The sequence below is a fragment of the Enoplosus armatus genome, chromosome 12, assembly GCF_043641665.1.
Source record: "Enoplosus armatus isolate fEnoArm2 chromosome 12, fEnoArm2.hap1, whole genome shotgun sequence".
In the NCBI taxonomy this organism is placed as follows: domain Eukaryota; kingdom Metazoa; phylum Chordata; class Actinopteri; order Centrarchiformes; family Enoplosidae; genus Enoplosus; species Enoplosus armatus.
Window position 1 is genome coordinate 13,168,014 of NC_092191.1, and position 18,023 is coordinate 13,186,036.

At 42.9% G+C, this 18,023-nt stretch overlaps 2 protein-coding genes across 2 annotated transcripts in view; one reads left to right on the top strand and one right to left on the bottom strand.

Annotated features, from left to right (window-relative positions):
• wdfy4 (WDFY family member 4) overlaps nt 1–18,023 on the top strand; it is a 37,313-nt gene that overhangs the window by 10,080 nt on the left and 9,210 nt on the right. Inside the window, exons 15-50 of the mRNA XM_070915560.1 lie at nt 70–163; nt 240–454; nt 569–669; nt 828–1,056; nt 1,377–1,453; nt 1,541–1,759; nt 1,991–2,169; nt 2,273–2,504; nt 3,014–3,165; nt 3,240–3,351; nt 3,427–3,617; nt 3,720–3,872; nt 4,032–4,105; nt 4,468–4,626; nt 4,743–4,837; nt 4,946–5,042; nt 5,173–5,375; nt 5,812–5,978; nt 6,055–6,174; nt 6,267–6,446; nt 6,530–6,688; nt 7,189–7,315; nt 7,422–7,573; nt 7,864–8,102; nt 8,189–8,310; nt 8,470–8,661; nt 8,765–8,874; nt 11,231–11,308; nt 11,435–11,626; nt 11,730–11,805; nt 11,891–12,102; nt 13,668–13,816; nt 13,925–14,039; nt 14,337–14,422; nt 14,513–14,575; nt 17,940–17,982. Coding sequence (XP_070771661.1) covers nt 70–163; nt 240–454; nt 569–669; nt 828–1,056; nt 1,377–1,453; nt 1,541–1,759; nt 1,991–2,169; nt 2,273–2,504; nt 3,014–3,165; nt 3,240–3,351; nt 3,427–3,617; nt 3,720–3,872; nt 4,032–4,105; nt 4,468–4,626; nt 4,743–4,837; nt 4,946–5,042; nt 5,173–5,375; nt 5,812–5,978; nt 6,055–6,174; nt 6,267–6,446; nt 6,530–6,688; nt 7,189–7,315; nt 7,422–7,573; nt 7,864–8,102; nt 8,189–8,310; nt 8,470–8,661; nt 8,765–8,874; nt 11,231–11,308; nt 11,435–11,626; nt 11,730–11,805; nt 11,891–12,102; nt 13,668–13,816; nt 13,925–14,039; nt 14,337–14,422; nt 14,513–14,575; nt 17,940–17,982 — 5,164 coding nt within the window. The remainder of the gene's footprint in view (nt 1–69; nt 164–239; nt 455–568; nt 670–827; nt 1,057–1,376; nt 1,454–1,540; nt 1,760–1,990; nt 2,170–2,272; nt 2,505–3,013; nt 3,166–3,239; nt 3,352–3,426; nt 3,618–3,719; nt 3,873–4,031; nt 4,106–4,467; nt 4,627–4,742; nt 4,838–4,945; nt 5,043–5,172; nt 5,376–5,811; nt 5,979–6,054; nt 6,175–6,266; nt 6,447–6,529; nt 6,689–7,188; nt 7,316–7,421; nt 7,574–7,863; nt 8,103–8,188; nt 8,311–8,469; nt 8,662–8,764; nt 8,875–11,230; nt 11,309–11,434; nt 11,627–11,729; nt 11,806–11,890; nt 12,103–13,667; nt 13,817–13,924; nt 14,040–14,336; nt 14,423–14,512; nt 14,576–17,939; nt 17,983–18,023) is intronic.
• Nucleotides 14,788–15,621, bottom strand: lrrc18a (leucine rich repeat containing 18a). The gene has a single exon (XM_070915561.1). It carries the CDS (start codon nt 15,619–15,621, stop codon nt 14,788–14,790), a length of 834 nt encoding a protein of 277 aa, XP_070771662.1.

Sequence of the window (18,023 nt, forward strand, 5' to 3'; positions counted from 1 at the left end):
ATATGTGATCTCATAAGTATCAATCCATATTTTTTTTTTCTGCTTTGTGTTTTTGTGCTTGGCTTACAGTAGGTTCACCTGCGATCATATTATTCTTCATCCAGGAGCAATCCGAGTTATTGTGACTCTCCTTCCATCTGTCTTTACTCCCAAGGACCCACAGGTACCTCTCTAGACTGCACATGTCACAGTCCCTATTCTTACATGCTATTTAGACTATTTCTTTCCCTCTTTTTCAGCTCTCTATGGAGGTCCAGTTCTCACTGGCATGCCACATCCAGGCTATGGTCAAATCTGAGCGAAATCGTCAGATAATGTGCGAAGGGGGGCTGGTCTCCACACTCCTGGTCCACTGTCAGAGCATGTTGCTGGCTCCAAACCACCCGTTACATCTACCTGTCACACGTATCTTGGAGAAGCTCTCCTCCCAGGCCATCACACATTCAGACTTCAGGTCAAAGATACTGTTCAGACACGTGCATATCTTTATTATATTGAAGATGAAGAAGCTTTTGAATTTTTTGCTTTTTGGGCTACAATATTGTCTCTGATGTGTTTTTTACTACAGAAAGTTCCTGTGTTTAGGGGACCCACTCATGTGCAAGGCAGACAAAACCATACAATTGCAACCTCATTGTCAACCAATAGTCAAAGCTCCTGTTTCAAATGGTATGCGCATGTTTTGTTATAATAACTCTTTCTGTTGTTTTATACCTGCTTTTTACTGATGCATATTAGATTCAGTCTTCTTGAGGTTTTATTTAGTCTTTCAAACACGGACATGAAGCAGGTCACACATTGGATTTTGATTGTGTTGTCTAAACCAGGTACCAGTTCAGAGGCAGATGCCTCATCTGGATCTCCAGTAAAGACACTGAAGCGGACCTTCAGCTTGTTACAGTCTACGACTCGCAGTGAATTCTCCGTCGGTTCAGCAATCCCTGTCCACCAGATCATCAGTCTGGTGTCCATGACATCACCACGCACCTTCAGACCACACCGAGTCTCCTCCTCACCGGCCTTTGTAGAGTTGGACATGAGTGAGAGTGGATATGGGTGAGTCCTTGTTTTCTGGGTTTCTTTGTAATCCTGCAGTATCAAATACACTACATAGATTACATAGAACCTATTGTTACGGCAGCAAGTGATAGGATGATTATCAAGATGTTATTAAGTATAATGAAGCTCATAATTTAATATAGGATGTGTCACAACATGCATTACTATCTATCCTTGATGAAAGATTGTACAAATGCCATACATAAAATAATAAAAATGTATGTGCTGCAAAAATGACCTGAGTGAGGTTTGGCTTGTGATGAATAATAAAATGTAAGAACATCATTCATTGACTAATTTCTTGGCATGTTTTGCAGATGCCTTTTCCTGCCCTCTCTGGCCACAGTGAAAGGAGTGACTGCTGATTCAATCTCAACAGGTGGGATTGGAGGAGGTAAGTGACGAGTCTAAATGTTTAATACTTGCATATTTGTTAATAAGTCTGAATGAAACGTCTAATCATCTCCCTTTCGTGTTTTAGATTGCCGGGGTTTTCCCCCTACAGCTGGTCTCTCATTTTCCTGCTGGTTCCAGATCAACAGGTTCAGTTCAGCCTGTGATTCGCACCCAATCCGTCTGCTGTCAGTGGTTCGCCACATGTCCCGGACTGAGCAACAGTACATCTGTCTGTCTATCTCCTTCTCAGCCTATGACGGCTGTCTAGTTATCTCCACCGAGGAGGAAGCTTTTACATACCTCGGTAAAAGCGATAAAAGTTTGGTCAATATTTGCCCTTGGTGAACTTTACGCGACATTTATTGACTGACAAGAAATTAACAGAATTTGTTTAGCTTTCCTACTGGCTTTCAAAACTTAACTTAAAACTTATCTTCCTTATCAGTTATGTTTAAAGTGAGACTGCACAACAGTCTCATCATCAGTTTATCCTTCAGAGATTGACTGAATGTCTTTCTCCATGTCTGTTTTACAGATATGATGGAGCCAGAAGTTTGCACTCCCACTTCTTTGCCTACATCGCTGAGGTTCCGCTGCTCCAGCATGCTGGTCCCGGGTCAGTGGCACCATCTGGCTGTGGTCATGGCCAAAGACGTGAAGAAGAGCTGTCTGGCCTCAGCCTATTTCAACGGCAAGGCAGTGGGGACCGGAAAGGTAAGACTAGAGCAGTGAGATGAGGAGCTGATGATTGAAGTGATTGTAGGTCTAATGTGGCATTTATCTATTCATGTATCATAGCCTCTGCATTTTCTGTCAGATGAGGTACATTCAGCCATTTCCTGGTCAGTATGTCTCCATGGACCCCACAGCAGTGATTGATGTGTACGGACTGATAGGAACACCAGCTCTCTGGAAGGAGCATGCTGCTCTAGTGTGGCGAGTGGGCCCTTCTTACCTGTTTGAAGAGGCTATGAGCCCTGAGGCTGTGGCTGTCATATATACACAAGGCACCGCCTACCTGGGCAACTTCCTGGCTCTGCGCAACACAGGTGAGTCACAAGATCTCTACAAGATTTCTACAGTATGTCTTTTGTTTACTTCCTGTAAGTCATCCTAGATAAGAGCATGTGATAAACGCTGAATCTTAGATACTTTAGGAATGTAGTTTAGGTCAGTCAATCTTTTTGTGTTATTTATGTCTTCCCACCATGCCATGCTATGCAGTAAATTATGTTGTCATGGTGCTCATTGCATGCATTCATGATTTTCTCTGCAGAACAGATGATATGCTTCGATGTAGGAGAACCATAGACACTGATGCAGAGCAACTATAACCATTGAATACTTCAAATTCTTACAACTTGTGGGTTATGTGAGGAAAAAGAAAAATGTCTACATAGAAATATTTTCTAATTAATGCATTAATTACATGCAATTGCATTATGCACAACTAGTTTTTCTTAATAGATAGTGATGATTATGGTGACGCATTACATTTGACTTTTGTCAGGCAGTTCTACTTTACCTGCCTCTGTTGTCTGTTTCTGTTTGTGTCCAGGCAATGATCTGGATGCTGAGTCTCTCCCTCTCAGGCTGGTTCCTGAGGAGAGGATCTCATTTGGCATCAACCCAGCAATTTCTACATCAACAACTGTTGCGCAGATTAGAGAGGATTACAATGAGGTGGACTGCAGACTGATTGCTAAAGAGGTAAGGTGAGTCCATGTTGAACCTATGTGTTTGTTGTTTTGGGACAGAGTAGTAATCATTGTGTCTAATTACAGATGGGGATAACGTCTCGGGATCACTCCACCCCCGTGCTCCTAGCTCGAAATATCAGCCAGCACCTGAGTGGTACAGCTCGCACCATAGGAGCAGCTCTGGTTGGACATTTTGGTAAATAAAGTATTATTTGCGCTTTAGTTGATTTTTGCAGGCACATTTGGTAAGCTTATGGCCTCTTTCTTCTAGGTGTGCGTACGTTCACCCCCAGCAGTGCATCCAATGGTTTCCTGTACGTCGGTGGGCCTGCAGTTGTTCTTAGTCTAGTTGCAATGGCGCCAGATGATAGCTCTCTGTATGCAGCTGTTAAAGTTCTTCTTTCTGTGCTGGAGACCAACTCTGCCATGCAGCAGGAAATGAACCGCATCAATGGATACAAGGTCTGTTGGGTCTTCAAAATCACTGGAGCAGCTACACAGTATGCATAACCAGCTGCCTTACTGTTGTGATCTGTTCTTCTAAATGATTTGCTCTCCTTGTAGCTGCTAACTTTCCTGCTGAAGATGAAGAGCAGTATGGTCAGCCACAGAACCTTTCAGTTGGTTCTGTATCTCTCGAGTTCAGTGGAGCTGAGCTCTGGGTCTGGTAACCGACAGAACACACCTGCCTTCCAGGCCCTGCTGTGTGACCTGGAGGTAAGCATTCAAACTTGAGCATAAAAGTTCAGCAGATGTAGGGAATGGATAATTTATATGTCCACCCAGTATTTATTTGGAAATATTTTTATTGCATCTTATTGCATGATGTATTGCATACATCAGTTTTGTTGCTCTCTAATTATACCAATTTTTCAGGTGTGGGAGAAGACATCAGATAATCTGGACCTTTCAGTTCTGAACTACTTTGCTGAAATCCTGAAATCCTCAAGGTAATTTCCGCACCTATCAGCGTGTGACCAGACCACACAGAATGTGTTGTAGCTTTAATCTAATTGATTATTAACTCACCATGGCCAACAAGTTACATAACACAGTAAAGAGGGTCTTGTTCGGGATTGACGACAGACTTTATCGGTTGTTCTGTCAACATCTACAGCAGCCTGTCATCAATATCATGGAAATGTACAACTGAAATAGTCGAGGGAATGTTGAACAGAATCAGTCACAGAGGCTGAAGAGAAGAGCATGACTGAACGTGTGCATGGATTACTGAATTAGATTTTCTGTCTGTGGGAACAGATTGTGATTGATATTAATGCTCTCTCCGTTACTCTCTCTTTATTCTCAGCAGTGACAACACAAATGCAGCGGTCATGCACAGTATGGGCCTGCTACCAAAGCTGCTATTCAAGCTTTCTGATCCTGCTGTCACTGTTCAGAAGGTTAAAATCATTTCTTGTGTCATCACGTCCCTCCTAAATGCTCACTTCACCCCTCTGGACATACGCAGGTAGAGTCTGGGAATACACCAGCCACAACAAAGTGCTCCTGTCATACAGTTTTCACATTAAGATGTCAGATTAATGAAGGTTTTATTTAAAATATGCTAATTTTCTTTTTTGTCAGACTTGGGCTCTTCCTGGTCTATACACTCCCTCCTCTTAGTAACACGAATGAAGGCAACAAGATATCTGACAGTGACCTTTCACAGGATACACCAGGTACACCATATAACACACAACCATATCTCATACGGCACATTACATGTCTCACGGATGACGCATGTTAATACCGGTACTGACAGACTTAACGTCTTATCTGTCCTGTAGCTCAGAGTTTTCATCCAGCCAGCCTCATCTGGGTCCGCAACCAGATGTTACTCTCTCTTTGCGAAATCCTCAACTCAGACAGCGTTCTAATCAAAGAGTGAGTAGCATCTGTTACTACTTAGCTAAACCAAAACTGTAACGAAAGCATATTTCCCAGTTTTCCATGTGCCATAATGTCATGTTAGAAACATTAACTGAATTATTTTGTCATTCTTATTCCCCACTAGCCGGCAGAAGGTCTTATTTGATGCCCTGGGCAGTGATTGGTTCCTGCTCTTCCTTCAACCCCACCTTCACCCTTCCACCTTGAAACTGGGTCTCGTCCTGCTCACACACTTTCTGTCGAGTCCCAGCCAGCAGAGCAGCTTCAGAGAGGGAGTACTCCCAGCAACACTTATAGAGGGCATGGAGGAACCCAATGCTGTCATGGGTACATAAAGTTGGATAATTTCTCACAATGAAGCAGGGAATACTTCAATGTGTCATTTTTCATCTTTCACTGGAATCATATCATCATGATATGAAGTTATTCAGATATTTTGATACATCATGATGTGTAAATTTGATAAAGATAGATAAAGTGATGTTAAATTGTATTTAGATACTGACAAAATAAGGTATTTTATGAATCTCATACATTTTTGTTTGACATCAGTATGCAGTTCAGTGTAATGAACAACAGTTAGATTATCACTAAACATGATTTTGCATACATAAACCTCATCATAACTTGAAAATGGAAATTAGTATAGTAATGTGATATTGATTTTAGACATATTGAACATCTTAAATTCACATTCCATTTAAGGTTTAAGTCTATTACAATATTTTGAGTGCATTGATTTATTGCCCTGCCTTGCCGCCAGACAACCTTCGAGCCCATTCTTGGTCTTACGAGTGCTCCAGCACCACGTGTCCAGGCTTTGATGTTCTTCGGGGGCTGCTGATCAGACACTCTCACCTGCCTCAGGTGCATGAAGCCCTGGCTGCTCTGCTGCTGGGGAAGAAGGCCAGTCACACTGCAGAGGGAAAGGTGAGTTATTTTTCATCTTGCAAATCATTTTCTTCATCATCCCTGTCATAATGCTCTTATTATGTGTCATCTGCAGGTGCATTTGGATGATGTCCTACAGTCATTGATTGAGAGCCAAGCAGACACTCCTGCTCAGCAGCTCTGTGTTGAAGCTGCAACAATTCTACTGGAATTAGTCAAAGTCATCATCATTCGGGTAAGAATATAATAACTCCATCTAAACTATCTTCTCAGTATTTGTCACCACAAATTGATAAGGTATGATACTTTTTTTTTTTCTTTTGACAGCCTGTTCCTCCAACAAAGCACATGCCAGTCACTGATGCATCATGGGAGTTACAGCTCCCAGCAAGTGTGATGCAGTTCCTTTGTCTACTCCATAACCTCCGGCCCAGAGACCCATTGTGGGCACTACCAGAGTTCCTTCATGCACTCGCTGGAGTTGTGTACCCTCTGGACAGTTCAGAGGTTTGTGTGTTACACTGGGTATGTGAAACACTAACAGTCCTCATATCTCTGGTCTTATTCTCTGGTTTGTTCACTTCATTCAGGGTGTGGTTGAGCCTTGCGTAATGAGTGAAGGTGAGGACACATTCAAGAGTCATCCAAACAGGAAGCCGGTGTGCGACTTCATTCGTTGTTTGCTAATGGACAGTCTTCTTAATGTGTCTGGCAACACCAACACGCATCCTCTCGTTCTGCTGCTGGAGGTGAATGCACACACACACACACACACACACACACACACACACACACACACACACGAATACAACTAATTATTTTCTGTATTTTGTTAATTAGTGATCACATTCAAATATCTATATTTATATACATGCAACACATACTGTACACATTATTGCCAAAATACATTCCCACTGAAAAAAAGGCTCTTCAATATACTGCTAAACTCTCCTTTCCCCAGAAGGTGCCACTCTTTGCTCAGTTACTAAATAAGGCAGAGCCAAGGTCCTGTTGATAAAATCCTTCACCACTAGGAGGGAGACAACACCAATAGGCCAAGAACTGCTATCAGCTGGCAAAGCTAAACCTGCTTGCGCACACACCCACTGACACCTTTTACACCTTCAACAACATTAGACAAGGTGTTCGCCTCACTATTAAGGATAATAGAAATACTGTCACATATCAAAATGTGCATCTATTTGTTATTTATCAGTTTTTTAACTAATAAACTGCTTAAATCTCACAGTTTTCCCCTGATGATGCATCGCTGGGACAGAGGCAGAGTTTCCAGACTGAGTTGCTGGAATTGATCATGGACATCATCAACATGCTCAGCCATGAGGAAGAAAACAACACCCATTTCATTTCACAAGGTAGAATAACAATGCATGCTTTCCTCATAGCTCAAACTGGCCCGACCATGTCCATGCGAAAAAAAATCTCTCATCTGAATGTACTGCTTTTTATTTTATCTCTCAGACTGCAAGAGTGAGAGGCCTGAAGGACAGATGGGCACGTTAATGGAGAATGTGGTGCTCTTCAGCAAGACTCTGCTGCACAAACTTTACAGTGGAACATTCTTGGGAGACTCTGAGAGTTTGCTCAACTTCCACGCAGATCAGATTGTGGTGGTGAGACGAACACAAAGAGATAAACGAACATACAGTAGTACACATGCACCTCATACTTGATGTTGAAAAAATGTTTTCACTTAAATCTGACATTTAAAATTCATAAACCTGCAAACTTCAGCTAATCTGTAAATTGAAGTTAAAAGTAATCTGTTCATCGTAAATGTGGAAAAAGTTCCATTCATTTTCCATTTTTTGGATTGTGAAAATGTAAACGGGTGCCAAAAGGTCACAAATTTAATTTCAGTTTTATGCTAACTGATAACAGATACACTGCTGTATACTTCTAGGCTCTGGAGAAAGGCCAAACTCAGAAAGAGAAGATGGTGTCAGCCCTCTACTCGTGCACCAATAAAGTCCTGCTTTATTTCTTGTCTCAACCGCGACATTCCCAAGAAGAAAAGGAAGGGGTCATCAGGGCGTTGCAGACCTTCATGGAACGCTGGGATGTTGTCATGGCAACTTACAATGCAAACGTGAACTTCATTACATGCCTTCTTCGTTGTCTGTTGCTTATACGATCTGGCAGGTAACAGCGATACACACAAACATGAAGTTAAAACCAGGATCCACTGGTAATTCACACAATCACACTCTTTTTTTTTTTCTTTGTAGCTACCCAGAAGGTTTTGGATGTGTGGCACAAAAACTGCACAACAGGAAAGCTTCGTCCCACCTGTTTGCTACCAGAACCAGACATTCTGCATGCGTCAGCAACAGAGCAGACGTTACCACAGGTATGAGAGGCCAGTATGTGAGGGTTTATTTACATTCATCACTTTAGCCTGACATTTTTTTAGCTCTATGGAAGTTTACTGGGTCACTAGAAAGTTTAAAACAAATGTATGTGTGTGTGTGTGTGTGTGTGTGTGTGTGTGTGTGTGTGTTTGTTCCAGAAGACAGTGAACTAGTGTCCTTAGCGGAGGCCTGCTGGTCAAAGGTCATGACAGAGAGACAACACACGCTTGAGGAAACCTTTAAGATAGAGATATCAGCGAGCCACACATCGCAGACGGGGCCTGTCAGCATGTCCAACATCAGCCCTCTGTGGGAGGAGACGGCTCACAAAGCCTGGCTGCTGCACACAGGTTAGCTCTCACTATGATAATAACTGCAGAAGGAGAAGATGCCTGAAAGTTAGCTCCATGTTTTTGACATTTAAACTTTGTTGTGTTTAAAAAATCTTCTCAGAGTCTCAGAAGGAGAAGGTGTCCAGCAGCTCTCAGAAGAAATTTGATATGATCAGCAGCGCGGTTCGCTCAGCTTTGGGCAGACCAGGCAAAGAGTCAGTAACAGTAGAGGTAAATACACATTTGCGTTCCCTCAATGTTTGGACAGGACAGAGATGTGTATACTTGTGATTGTTGTCCCCTTTGAGGAGTGTGGGGTCGTTACCTTTTCCCAGGTGCCCCGGCATCCCAGAGTGCTGTGCCCAAACACTCATCCCAAAGTCACTGCTGTGTTTGTGCTGTGGGCCATCCAGCCCTGTGGGGGTGTTTGATTATTTCTTTAAATGGATTTGGATTATCACAGCTGATTGCCCCTGAGTGGGCATAGTAATTGATATCTGTTAGGCCTATCCATGGGAACACTCACTACAACACACTGTTTGCTGCTGAAGGTTAAAGACGCGTTTATTGTTGTTTTTACCCCCGAAACACGTGGCCCACATCATTAGTTCCCCCACAACGCTTAAGACGTCGAGCCATCTGGAGCAGGGAGCGGGGACATATTACTCAGGCACACAGGCATGAAATTACCGCGTCTGTGTGTCTGTCTCACCCCCACAAAGTGTGTGTGTGTTCTTGTTTGTGCGCGTCTCTTGCAGACAGAAATCGGGTTGGCAATTATAGTGGTACCAATCTGATGAAAACATTATTCATTTGATGTTATTCTTTATCATATCAGTCTTTGACAGGCTATCAGAGAGGGTGATGAATTGTTTTTCCATCTGAGCGGCAGGGAAGAAGCTGCTGTGTGTTGCACCACTTCGCTGCAGCATGCAGCGAGTGTTCAAAAAATGATATTCAAATCATCAGTAGTGGTCAGCCAGTCTGCTCATTTTCCATTCATCCTCATGAAGAATCAAGTGAGTAATTAATTCATTTCTGGATCATCAACTTATGACCTTTGGTTGGCAAGTCATGAGCTTGTGGGGAGTCTCTTTTCAGTCATTGGATAGTAATGTATTTCTACACTGAGCATAGTCTCCGAGTCTCAGATATCTACTTTTATTGAACAAAAAGCAGAGTTTTAAAGCCTACTGTAGGTAATGAATGAGAGTGCAGAGACTGAGACTGTGTCCTCAGTCAAGCTTCAGTGCAATTCTTCTAGAGATTTATTTCATCAGCGAATGCAGTTTCCATAATCATATCTGTGTCCTCATATTAGAAAGATAATTAACAGCACTAATGATCACGTTAAGTTCATTACACATTCACTGCCAGCCCAGAATGAAGTTGACATTATGTTGCCTTATCATCAAAGGTGGCGTATTGTTGGGAAGTCATTAAAATGGAAATGAGTGTGATGTTCTGATGTTAATTGCAGAGGGAAGAGATGAGTTATGTATTTAATGCAGCATTTAAAAAGCCAATGAGGTTCCTATCTGCTAAATAGGGTAATTAATGCTATATATTACTTATGTTTGTCCAAATGAAGGAATGAAATTAGGAGATGATGACGCCGACTTGCTGTTTATCTGTCACAACACGGCTCTAGTTTGCAAACTTCATTATTACTCTCTTTTTTGTCTGTAATATTTCTATAATCTCCCCTCAAATTACTCCTTTATTTCTTTCTCTGCACAACTTCTCATTTGGATAGGCAGTCAGTCATTTAGAGAAACAGTTTTCATTCTCCAGAGGGTTTGTCAAAGTTTGTTGTCAACTTTTACGCATGGGTTTATTCTGAAATCATGTTAAATTTTTGCAATTTCTTGTATTAGAGAAGTAGTTGTTTTTTATTGTACTTGAAATCAGTTATTGCATTCATGGGGTTATACCACAAAACACAGAATTAGCATCTGTAAATAAGACTCGAAATAAAGAGTTACTGCATGTTCATTCAGTCAATTAAATGGCTTTCCTGGGTCAGCTGTGAGGATGGACACATGTTGTTTCACTAGTCTCTCAGCGAGCACTGCTGTGATGATGGGCTTAATGAAGCAGTTAACAGTCAGAATATGATCCCAGTGTGTCTGCTGAACATGAGCATCCTGCAGTGTCAACACGGCTCTGTTTTGGGTTTTTCCATTTTTTCTTTTCTTTTCTCTTTTAATCGACAAATACACACTCACTCACACACAGACACACAATAAAGGCGCACACACACTTACCTTGCCCTTGACTGTGGCGTGGCTCAGTGATATTAATGTTTATGTTAATTAGATCACACCAACAAATGATTACATTTCCAGACAGGGTTATTGTAAGACTGTAGCCACTAGCTTATTTTGCCCAGTGAATGCAATTTAGAACAGATGTAATTGTATGAATGTATTGTAATTGCATGAGGAAACAACAATACCATTATGAATATACAATCTCTGTGAACATGATGTGTGTCGTGTGTGTACAATATGAGCTAGAGGAAGAGCGATTGGGCTGCCCGCTCTTTTCATTTGCACCCATCAGGTTACTCTCGTTTCTTTTGTAGGAGTTTCTGTCCTACATGGAGTCACATCGTCAGAGAGGCCACGGCATGTTTGAGAATATGAGGACAAACCATTTACAGGTTGACAGAAATGTTACCATGAATATACTGAAATAAATGTCATTAAAAAGACAAAATTAGATCTGTAATGATGTTCCTCTCTGTCACATGTATTCCCTCTATCACGGGCCCGTTTCTGCGTCCCAGTTACGAGCCAGTGAGTGGGAGCGAGTGAACTCCAAGTGGCTGCATGTGGAGGCCGAGCTGCTCAGGGAGAGAGCTGTGTTTGGCCCTGGCCCAGGGGTGCTGCTGAGCCGAGACTGGGTGCAAGATGCCGCTGAAGGACCCAACCGGACCAGATCACGCATCCGCAGAAAGGCTCTGAGACGATCCAAACGGGTATAGCCTTTCAGTTTAGAGCTGGATCTGTGGAGCAGACCATATTTAGTGTTCAACTAGTACGCAGTCCAACCTTTAACAGTGCCATATGTTGTTACAACAGGTGCAAGGCACACTGTGTCTGGGTTTAAGGAATGGCATGTCTGAGGAGAACAAACATAGAACAGAAGGTGACACAGGTAAACAAATGTGTTGCCGGTTGATTTTTTAAATTTTACTTGCACCAGAATGTGGGTGTTGGATAATGTGTTTCCTTTGTAACAGAGCCAAAGATCCTGTGTGAAGTTGGAGCAGAGGCAAAAGAGGATGAAGAGGAGGGAGGACAGAATTGTGACCGACTGACCTTCTTCCCTGTTCTCAATGAGACACCTGTCACTGAGGGTCCACCTGACCCCTTCACCCCTGAACCCTGCTCCCACACACAAGACTGCCCCGACATACGCATCATCCTGCAGGAGCTCCACCCTGTAGAAGAGGTACTGTACCACAGGAGGGTGTGCTAGCTAAAAACAACATGCCTAAACACAAGCACAACTCCTCGCCCTGCTAATATTCACCATCATAATTATCTGATGTAGACTAAGGGATTCCAATAGCCCAGCGCTGCTATCAGAATTTCATCTTTCCTCATTAGTGTAATGTTTTAATGTCGAGGCCCAGCTCAGCGCTTCTCATTCTTCCAGTGAGTTAGAAACGAAGGCACATGTTGACAGGGACTCTCATCGCTCCGGCAACCAGCCGCGGCTTTTAATGTTTCTGACAGAAGTATTAATAAAAACAGTAGGAGGTGATGCAAGCTGTCTTACATCCGCTTAGTAAGTGTGTGATGTGTGCAAGTGTGTCCTGTTGTCTTGCAGTGGTTCAGTGTGAGTCCTGCTGAGCTTCCTGTCAAATGAACACAGTCATTAGCTCTGAAAAATGCACACACACACACGGACTAACACACACACACACACAGTAACACACAAAGGGAGACCCACTCATAATTAGCTTGCCAGCGCCAATAGTGTGATTATGACAGTAATGTGTGTGGGGAGAAATCAATGGTCTGACATTAGGCTCTCAGTCAATAAAAGTCCTCCTTTTCTCTCCTTCTTCCCATCATCAGCTAAATCACCCACAGACTGATAACGCATATCTGTCCAGAGCACAGTAAGGAGATAAGGAAACAAGTTTATTGTTACGTAGTTAATCTTTGATAACAATAAATTTAACTAGTTTTTTTTTCTGGTCATTGTTAGAGAGAGTAGGCCTGATGCCACTTTGTGTTCACTGATGGAAACTGCCATAAAATCTGACCATGATATAGCTCAATGGAAGATTTCTGTGCCATGTAGCTGAGACTCGCTCACCTTGACTCCTCTTAAACGCTTTCACATGACAAGTGATGTTATCCATCATAGCGTGTCTCTATGTGTGCAATCCGACAAGAGGTTCTGATCACTTAGCAGTTTTCCTATTGTGTGTGTGGCAGTGATTAATTCTCTTAATAATGCCCAGGCAGGCAGGGCGTCCTCCTCTACCAAGTTGTGACTCTGTGTTTGGGGGTAGGGAGTCTGATTTGATTAGTATAAATTGTGAGGGGCCTGCGGGTATGTTGGGGGCCCCATATGGTTTTTTGGGCACTGTGTCCCAGAGGGCCGGCAGAGGGGCCAACACAGGGAGACAGCCAGGTGCACACACTCACTGTGAAATGAGGGGAGACAATAGAATTAGCCACACATTATCACAATGCAGTTAGCATTAGCTGCAACCAGCCCTGAAAGCAGCATGTGGGTCCACTTTGGCGCTGGATGAAACACACAGTCGCACAGCTGAAAAAGGGGCCGGGCCTTCTCCTCCCCATCAATCAGCTCTGATAATGAAGTGTTCAACTGTGTCTTTTTAATAATGATTAAAATATGTGATTAAAATGATCAATCAAGTAAAGCCTGAAGTGCCTGTGATGCTGCCATGTCATGTCCCGTGAGAGAAATGTGCTGATGTGTATTGCGCCTCTCACATGGGGCTTAATGCGTCTCTTTCTCTCTCCTCTCTGTAGGTAACGGCTAAGATGTGTGTAGTGATGGTGAGCGGCCTCAGAGTGATAGAGGGGGTGCTGCTGTTCGGGAAGGAGAGCCTGCTCTTGTGTGAGGGATTCACTCTCAGTCCTGCTGGAGATGTTTGTTGCAGGAAACACCACCCAAGCAGGTACAGTCATGTGCCGTCACAGCTAAACATGTAATGAGCATACATCAGCTTCTCAGTTGTCTCAATCAGTCATCTTTTCACTTCCGTGTCCCTTTCTTTCTCTGCCAGTGTGAGAGATTCCTTTATTTCCACCATGCTGAGTAAAGAGCTGAAATCAGCCCGCTGCAGACGCTGGCTCTATGAGGACATCAAGGAGGCGCGCTTCATGCGTTTCCTTTTAGAGGTCAGACATCCAAATGCTCCAACAGATGCCTTGAATTAACATGCATCTTATATTCAGATTGTGTCGACACAGGATTTAGTTGGAATACATTCAGATGAGATGCTAAATAAGATGCACAACAAATCTGAGAAACCTTGTTTCCCATTGGTTGTTCCTGCATGTGGATCAGAGAATAAATCAACATGCATGTTTCGTCGAGGTTTAAAAGGGATCTGAGGGATAAAAATATCTACTAGACACAAATATCATTGTGTCTTGAGTTACTAAAGAGCCACTTTGCCCCTCTGTTACTATCAGGACAATGCTATCGAGGTCTTCATGAAAAATGGACATTCAGCCTTCCTGGTATTCCTGAATAGAGACCATGTCTCTGCATATAAAAGGTATATTGCATTTATATAGACTGGTCGAAACTTTTAATTTTCAGCATTCTGAATCTGGTGCTTATTCTTTCTCTCGCTTTCTCCCTGCAGGTTGTGCACAGTAGTGTCAGCATTAAAAGGCAGAGGGGTTGCTGAGGTCATTGCTAATGCCAGGTAAGTGTCCACAGCAATATTCTAACAGCAATATTTCGAGACAGTTGCCTGTAATCACTCTTTTTATTTCATCAATTGAAATGGAAAATACATCAAACAGTAGTTTTATGACATATAGTAAGATATTATGCAAATATTGTTAGGGATACCTAAAAGTGACATTCATTCCTTTTGTTCCACAGTTTGTTAAGATGACGTCAGCAGTCGTTTAGTCATTTGATTGGCTTGTGTTCCACCTTTCTTATTCTCCACACGTCTTGATTGACTGTAGCCACTGAGTTTGGCACCATCAGTCCTTGATAAGTCCTTATCCTTTTATCCTCAAACATGTAATCTCCTCCTCCACCTCTGCCTCCTCCTCCACCTCCATCTCCTCTCGTGAGCCTTTCCCTCCGCTCTTTACATCTCTTAAGGCATGTCCTACACAGGCTGCTCTCATGGACCAAGTACACATCTTCCTCTGGTTCTGATTTTTCCATCAGCGTCCCCTCACCATCCCCCTGAACATACGATAGAGGATTACGTTTCATGTTCACCTTAGTCAGGTTTCGTAGGACTTTCACAAACTCTGGCAGGTTTATGAAGAGGTTATCAAACAGGCCTAACTCTTGGAGGCTGTCTAGAGCCACCATAGTGGGAGGCAGGGTGTCCAGCTGGTTCATCCCCAGATTGAGACTCTTTAGGCTGGTGAGAAAACCCAATGTGGAGGGTAAACCTGAAGAGGTTAGGCAGTTGTTAGAGAGGTTGAGGTGGGTAAGTCCCACCAGGTTGCCGATGGACTCGGGCACCGACTCCAGCTTGTTGCTGTGTAGATCCAGCCATCTGAGTGACGAGAAGTTCCCGATGTTATCTGGGAGTTTCTGTATCAGGTTGCGGCTGAGGTCCAACTCGTCCACGTTGGACAGTTTGAGGAGACACTTTGGGAAGATGGTTATACCCATGTTGCTAAGGGTGAGTCTGCGCCGTCCATCTGGGGTCATCCGTATCGCCTTTTTGGCAATCTTGACGGTCACCTTTGTCCCTTTGGCTCCCTTCCCTTTGGGCATGGTACTGCAACACACAGAGAATCACTGAACAGTTCAGTTTAAAATTTAAGCTCAGCCTCACTTTCGTGATAGTTGCCCCCAAGAGGCTGATTTACAATAATCTATCGCCGCCACCACACAGTACTATAGCAAATAAATGTGTTATGTGTATGTTTACGTGTAAGTATGTGTGTGTAAGGCTGATGTGATTTATTCAGATACAAGGGCTTATGTATGCCCCGGGGCAGTAGGGAAAGCATGCTCTGTGAGGTATGAGAGCTTGAGCGGTGTGTGTGTGTGTGTGTGTGTGTGTGTGTGTGTGTGTGTCGCAGTGTTATGTCTGCACTAGTGCGTGTTCACCTAGTGTTGCCCATGGGGGTATTTAAGAGCACAACTCTCTAATTAAGGCTAATGCAGGGGAACAATAGGAGAGAGGCGACACTGGGTAATACAGCAAAAACAAATGAGTGCTGATGCTCCCTCACCATTCAACTGATTGAGCTGTTTGGCTCTATTCAGGCAAGGACGGTGTGTGTGTGTGTGTGTGGGGGGGGGGGGGGGGGCATATGGGATATCCACATGCAAGTGTGTGGACAGACATGGATGTACTGTATTATAGTACGTGTGCACGTGCAGAAAGAGTCAAATCAGGACTTTGATAAATGATAGTTGGGGAGTGTTGGTTGTGTGATGAGGGCTTCGCTCTTCTCCCCTCCCTGTCTAAAAGAGCAAGGTGTGTGTCTGTTTGTGTCTGTGTTACACCCCAAGGCCCTCTCTCGCCTCATTCATCATCCTCAGGATGAGAGAGGTTATCCACTGGTGCTTGTTCCCATTATAACCTCCTATAGAAAACTATTGCATGAAATTATTGCCTGCAATTAGATAACACATACTGGGCCAAATGCAATGATTGATTTAGTGTAGTTTTACAAAATAATTTGGTCAGGAGTTATTGGATGAGGGGAGGAGCTATTGGTGTTAGAAATTGGATACACAATTGGAAGTAGCCCCTTGCTCTCTAAACCTTTTTACTGTTTGCATCCTTATTTAATTTCTCAGTTGGTATCCTTCACTATTCTTGTTAAAAACTTCTATCTAGATTTCCAACATAAATGAAGATGTGTACTCACCATATTTTATCTTCTTTTTTTCTGAGTTGACGTTAATCAAGTGATGAGATTGTCTTCGGTTTTAGAAACATACCAACAGCTTTGGCTCCTGTTAACCGGCCATTCAGCTCGAAGCGTCTCACCTATGTACCAAAAAAACTCCACTACTGTAGTCACAATGTCATAGCACAGCAATCTCACAAAATGTGGCGGTGAAGTCAAGAGCAAAGATCAGGAATGCACCGTTTGTGTATATCAGCATTTCTCTAGCCTCCCTACACCAAACAGGGAAAGTCAAGGTTCCTCTTGTTTAATAGCGTTACTTAGCAACTGGGGTGCTTGGCGCCAAGACTTTATTGCCATGTTACTGGCCACAGGGGGAAAAGAAATTTCAGGAGCAGTTTAATGCTTTCCTAATTTAGATTAAACAAGTTTAGATAGATGTTCCATGAGTGAAATACTGATGAAATGTTCAGCAACATTGTCATGTAGTATAGATGTTTTGTTTAGCCAAACACACGTGCTGGTGAATTAATTGGAAACAAGGTATTTTGATTGACCTGTTTTCATACTCAGCAGATTGTTGAAGAGCGACTTCTAAGTATGCGCCTCTCTATTTGAGTGAATGAAGGCTCACCTTACAACACTCTTTGAACAAACACCTAACGTTAACTAAGCCAACTAAATGAAAAAACGGCTGGAGAAGATTGTTTGTCTTAGCTATGAAGCAGGAAATCTTATTCATTTTTCTTGTAAATCAGTCAACCGTTCTGTTACAGAAGTTTGAGAAAAAGATGTTGTTTCTGTCTGACCAGTAATCATTAACCTCTGCTTGGCAAAAAAATCACTGCACAAGGAAAATATTACTTTGTCTTTCGAATAGCTCACTTTGCTGATGTCAGACAACTTACAGTGTTACTTAAAGTATATTTCCTCACATCCTGCAGGTGGTACCGTGTGCTACATCCTCCACATCTTTACTCACTGTTTGTACTATACACTGTAGCTCACCTCAATCCCATAACTGCTCCTACATCTGTGTACACACGATTTCTGAGTGAAACACTCACTCACCTCCACTCTGCTGCTTCAGAACTCTGCTGTGGTGCATTTGGACACAGGTTGCCAGGCAACAAAGCAAGCAAAAAACTTTGTGTTGGTAGGCACTGCTCAGTGATCAGCCTCTGATGCTAGTTAATTCAAGGTATTTGTTTTATTATTGTGCTTTAGGAAGACTCCTGTGGTTGAGAAGATAGCCCTGGTTAAATGGCAGGTAATGCAATAAACATGGCCCTTCATCCATTTTGTTTGTGT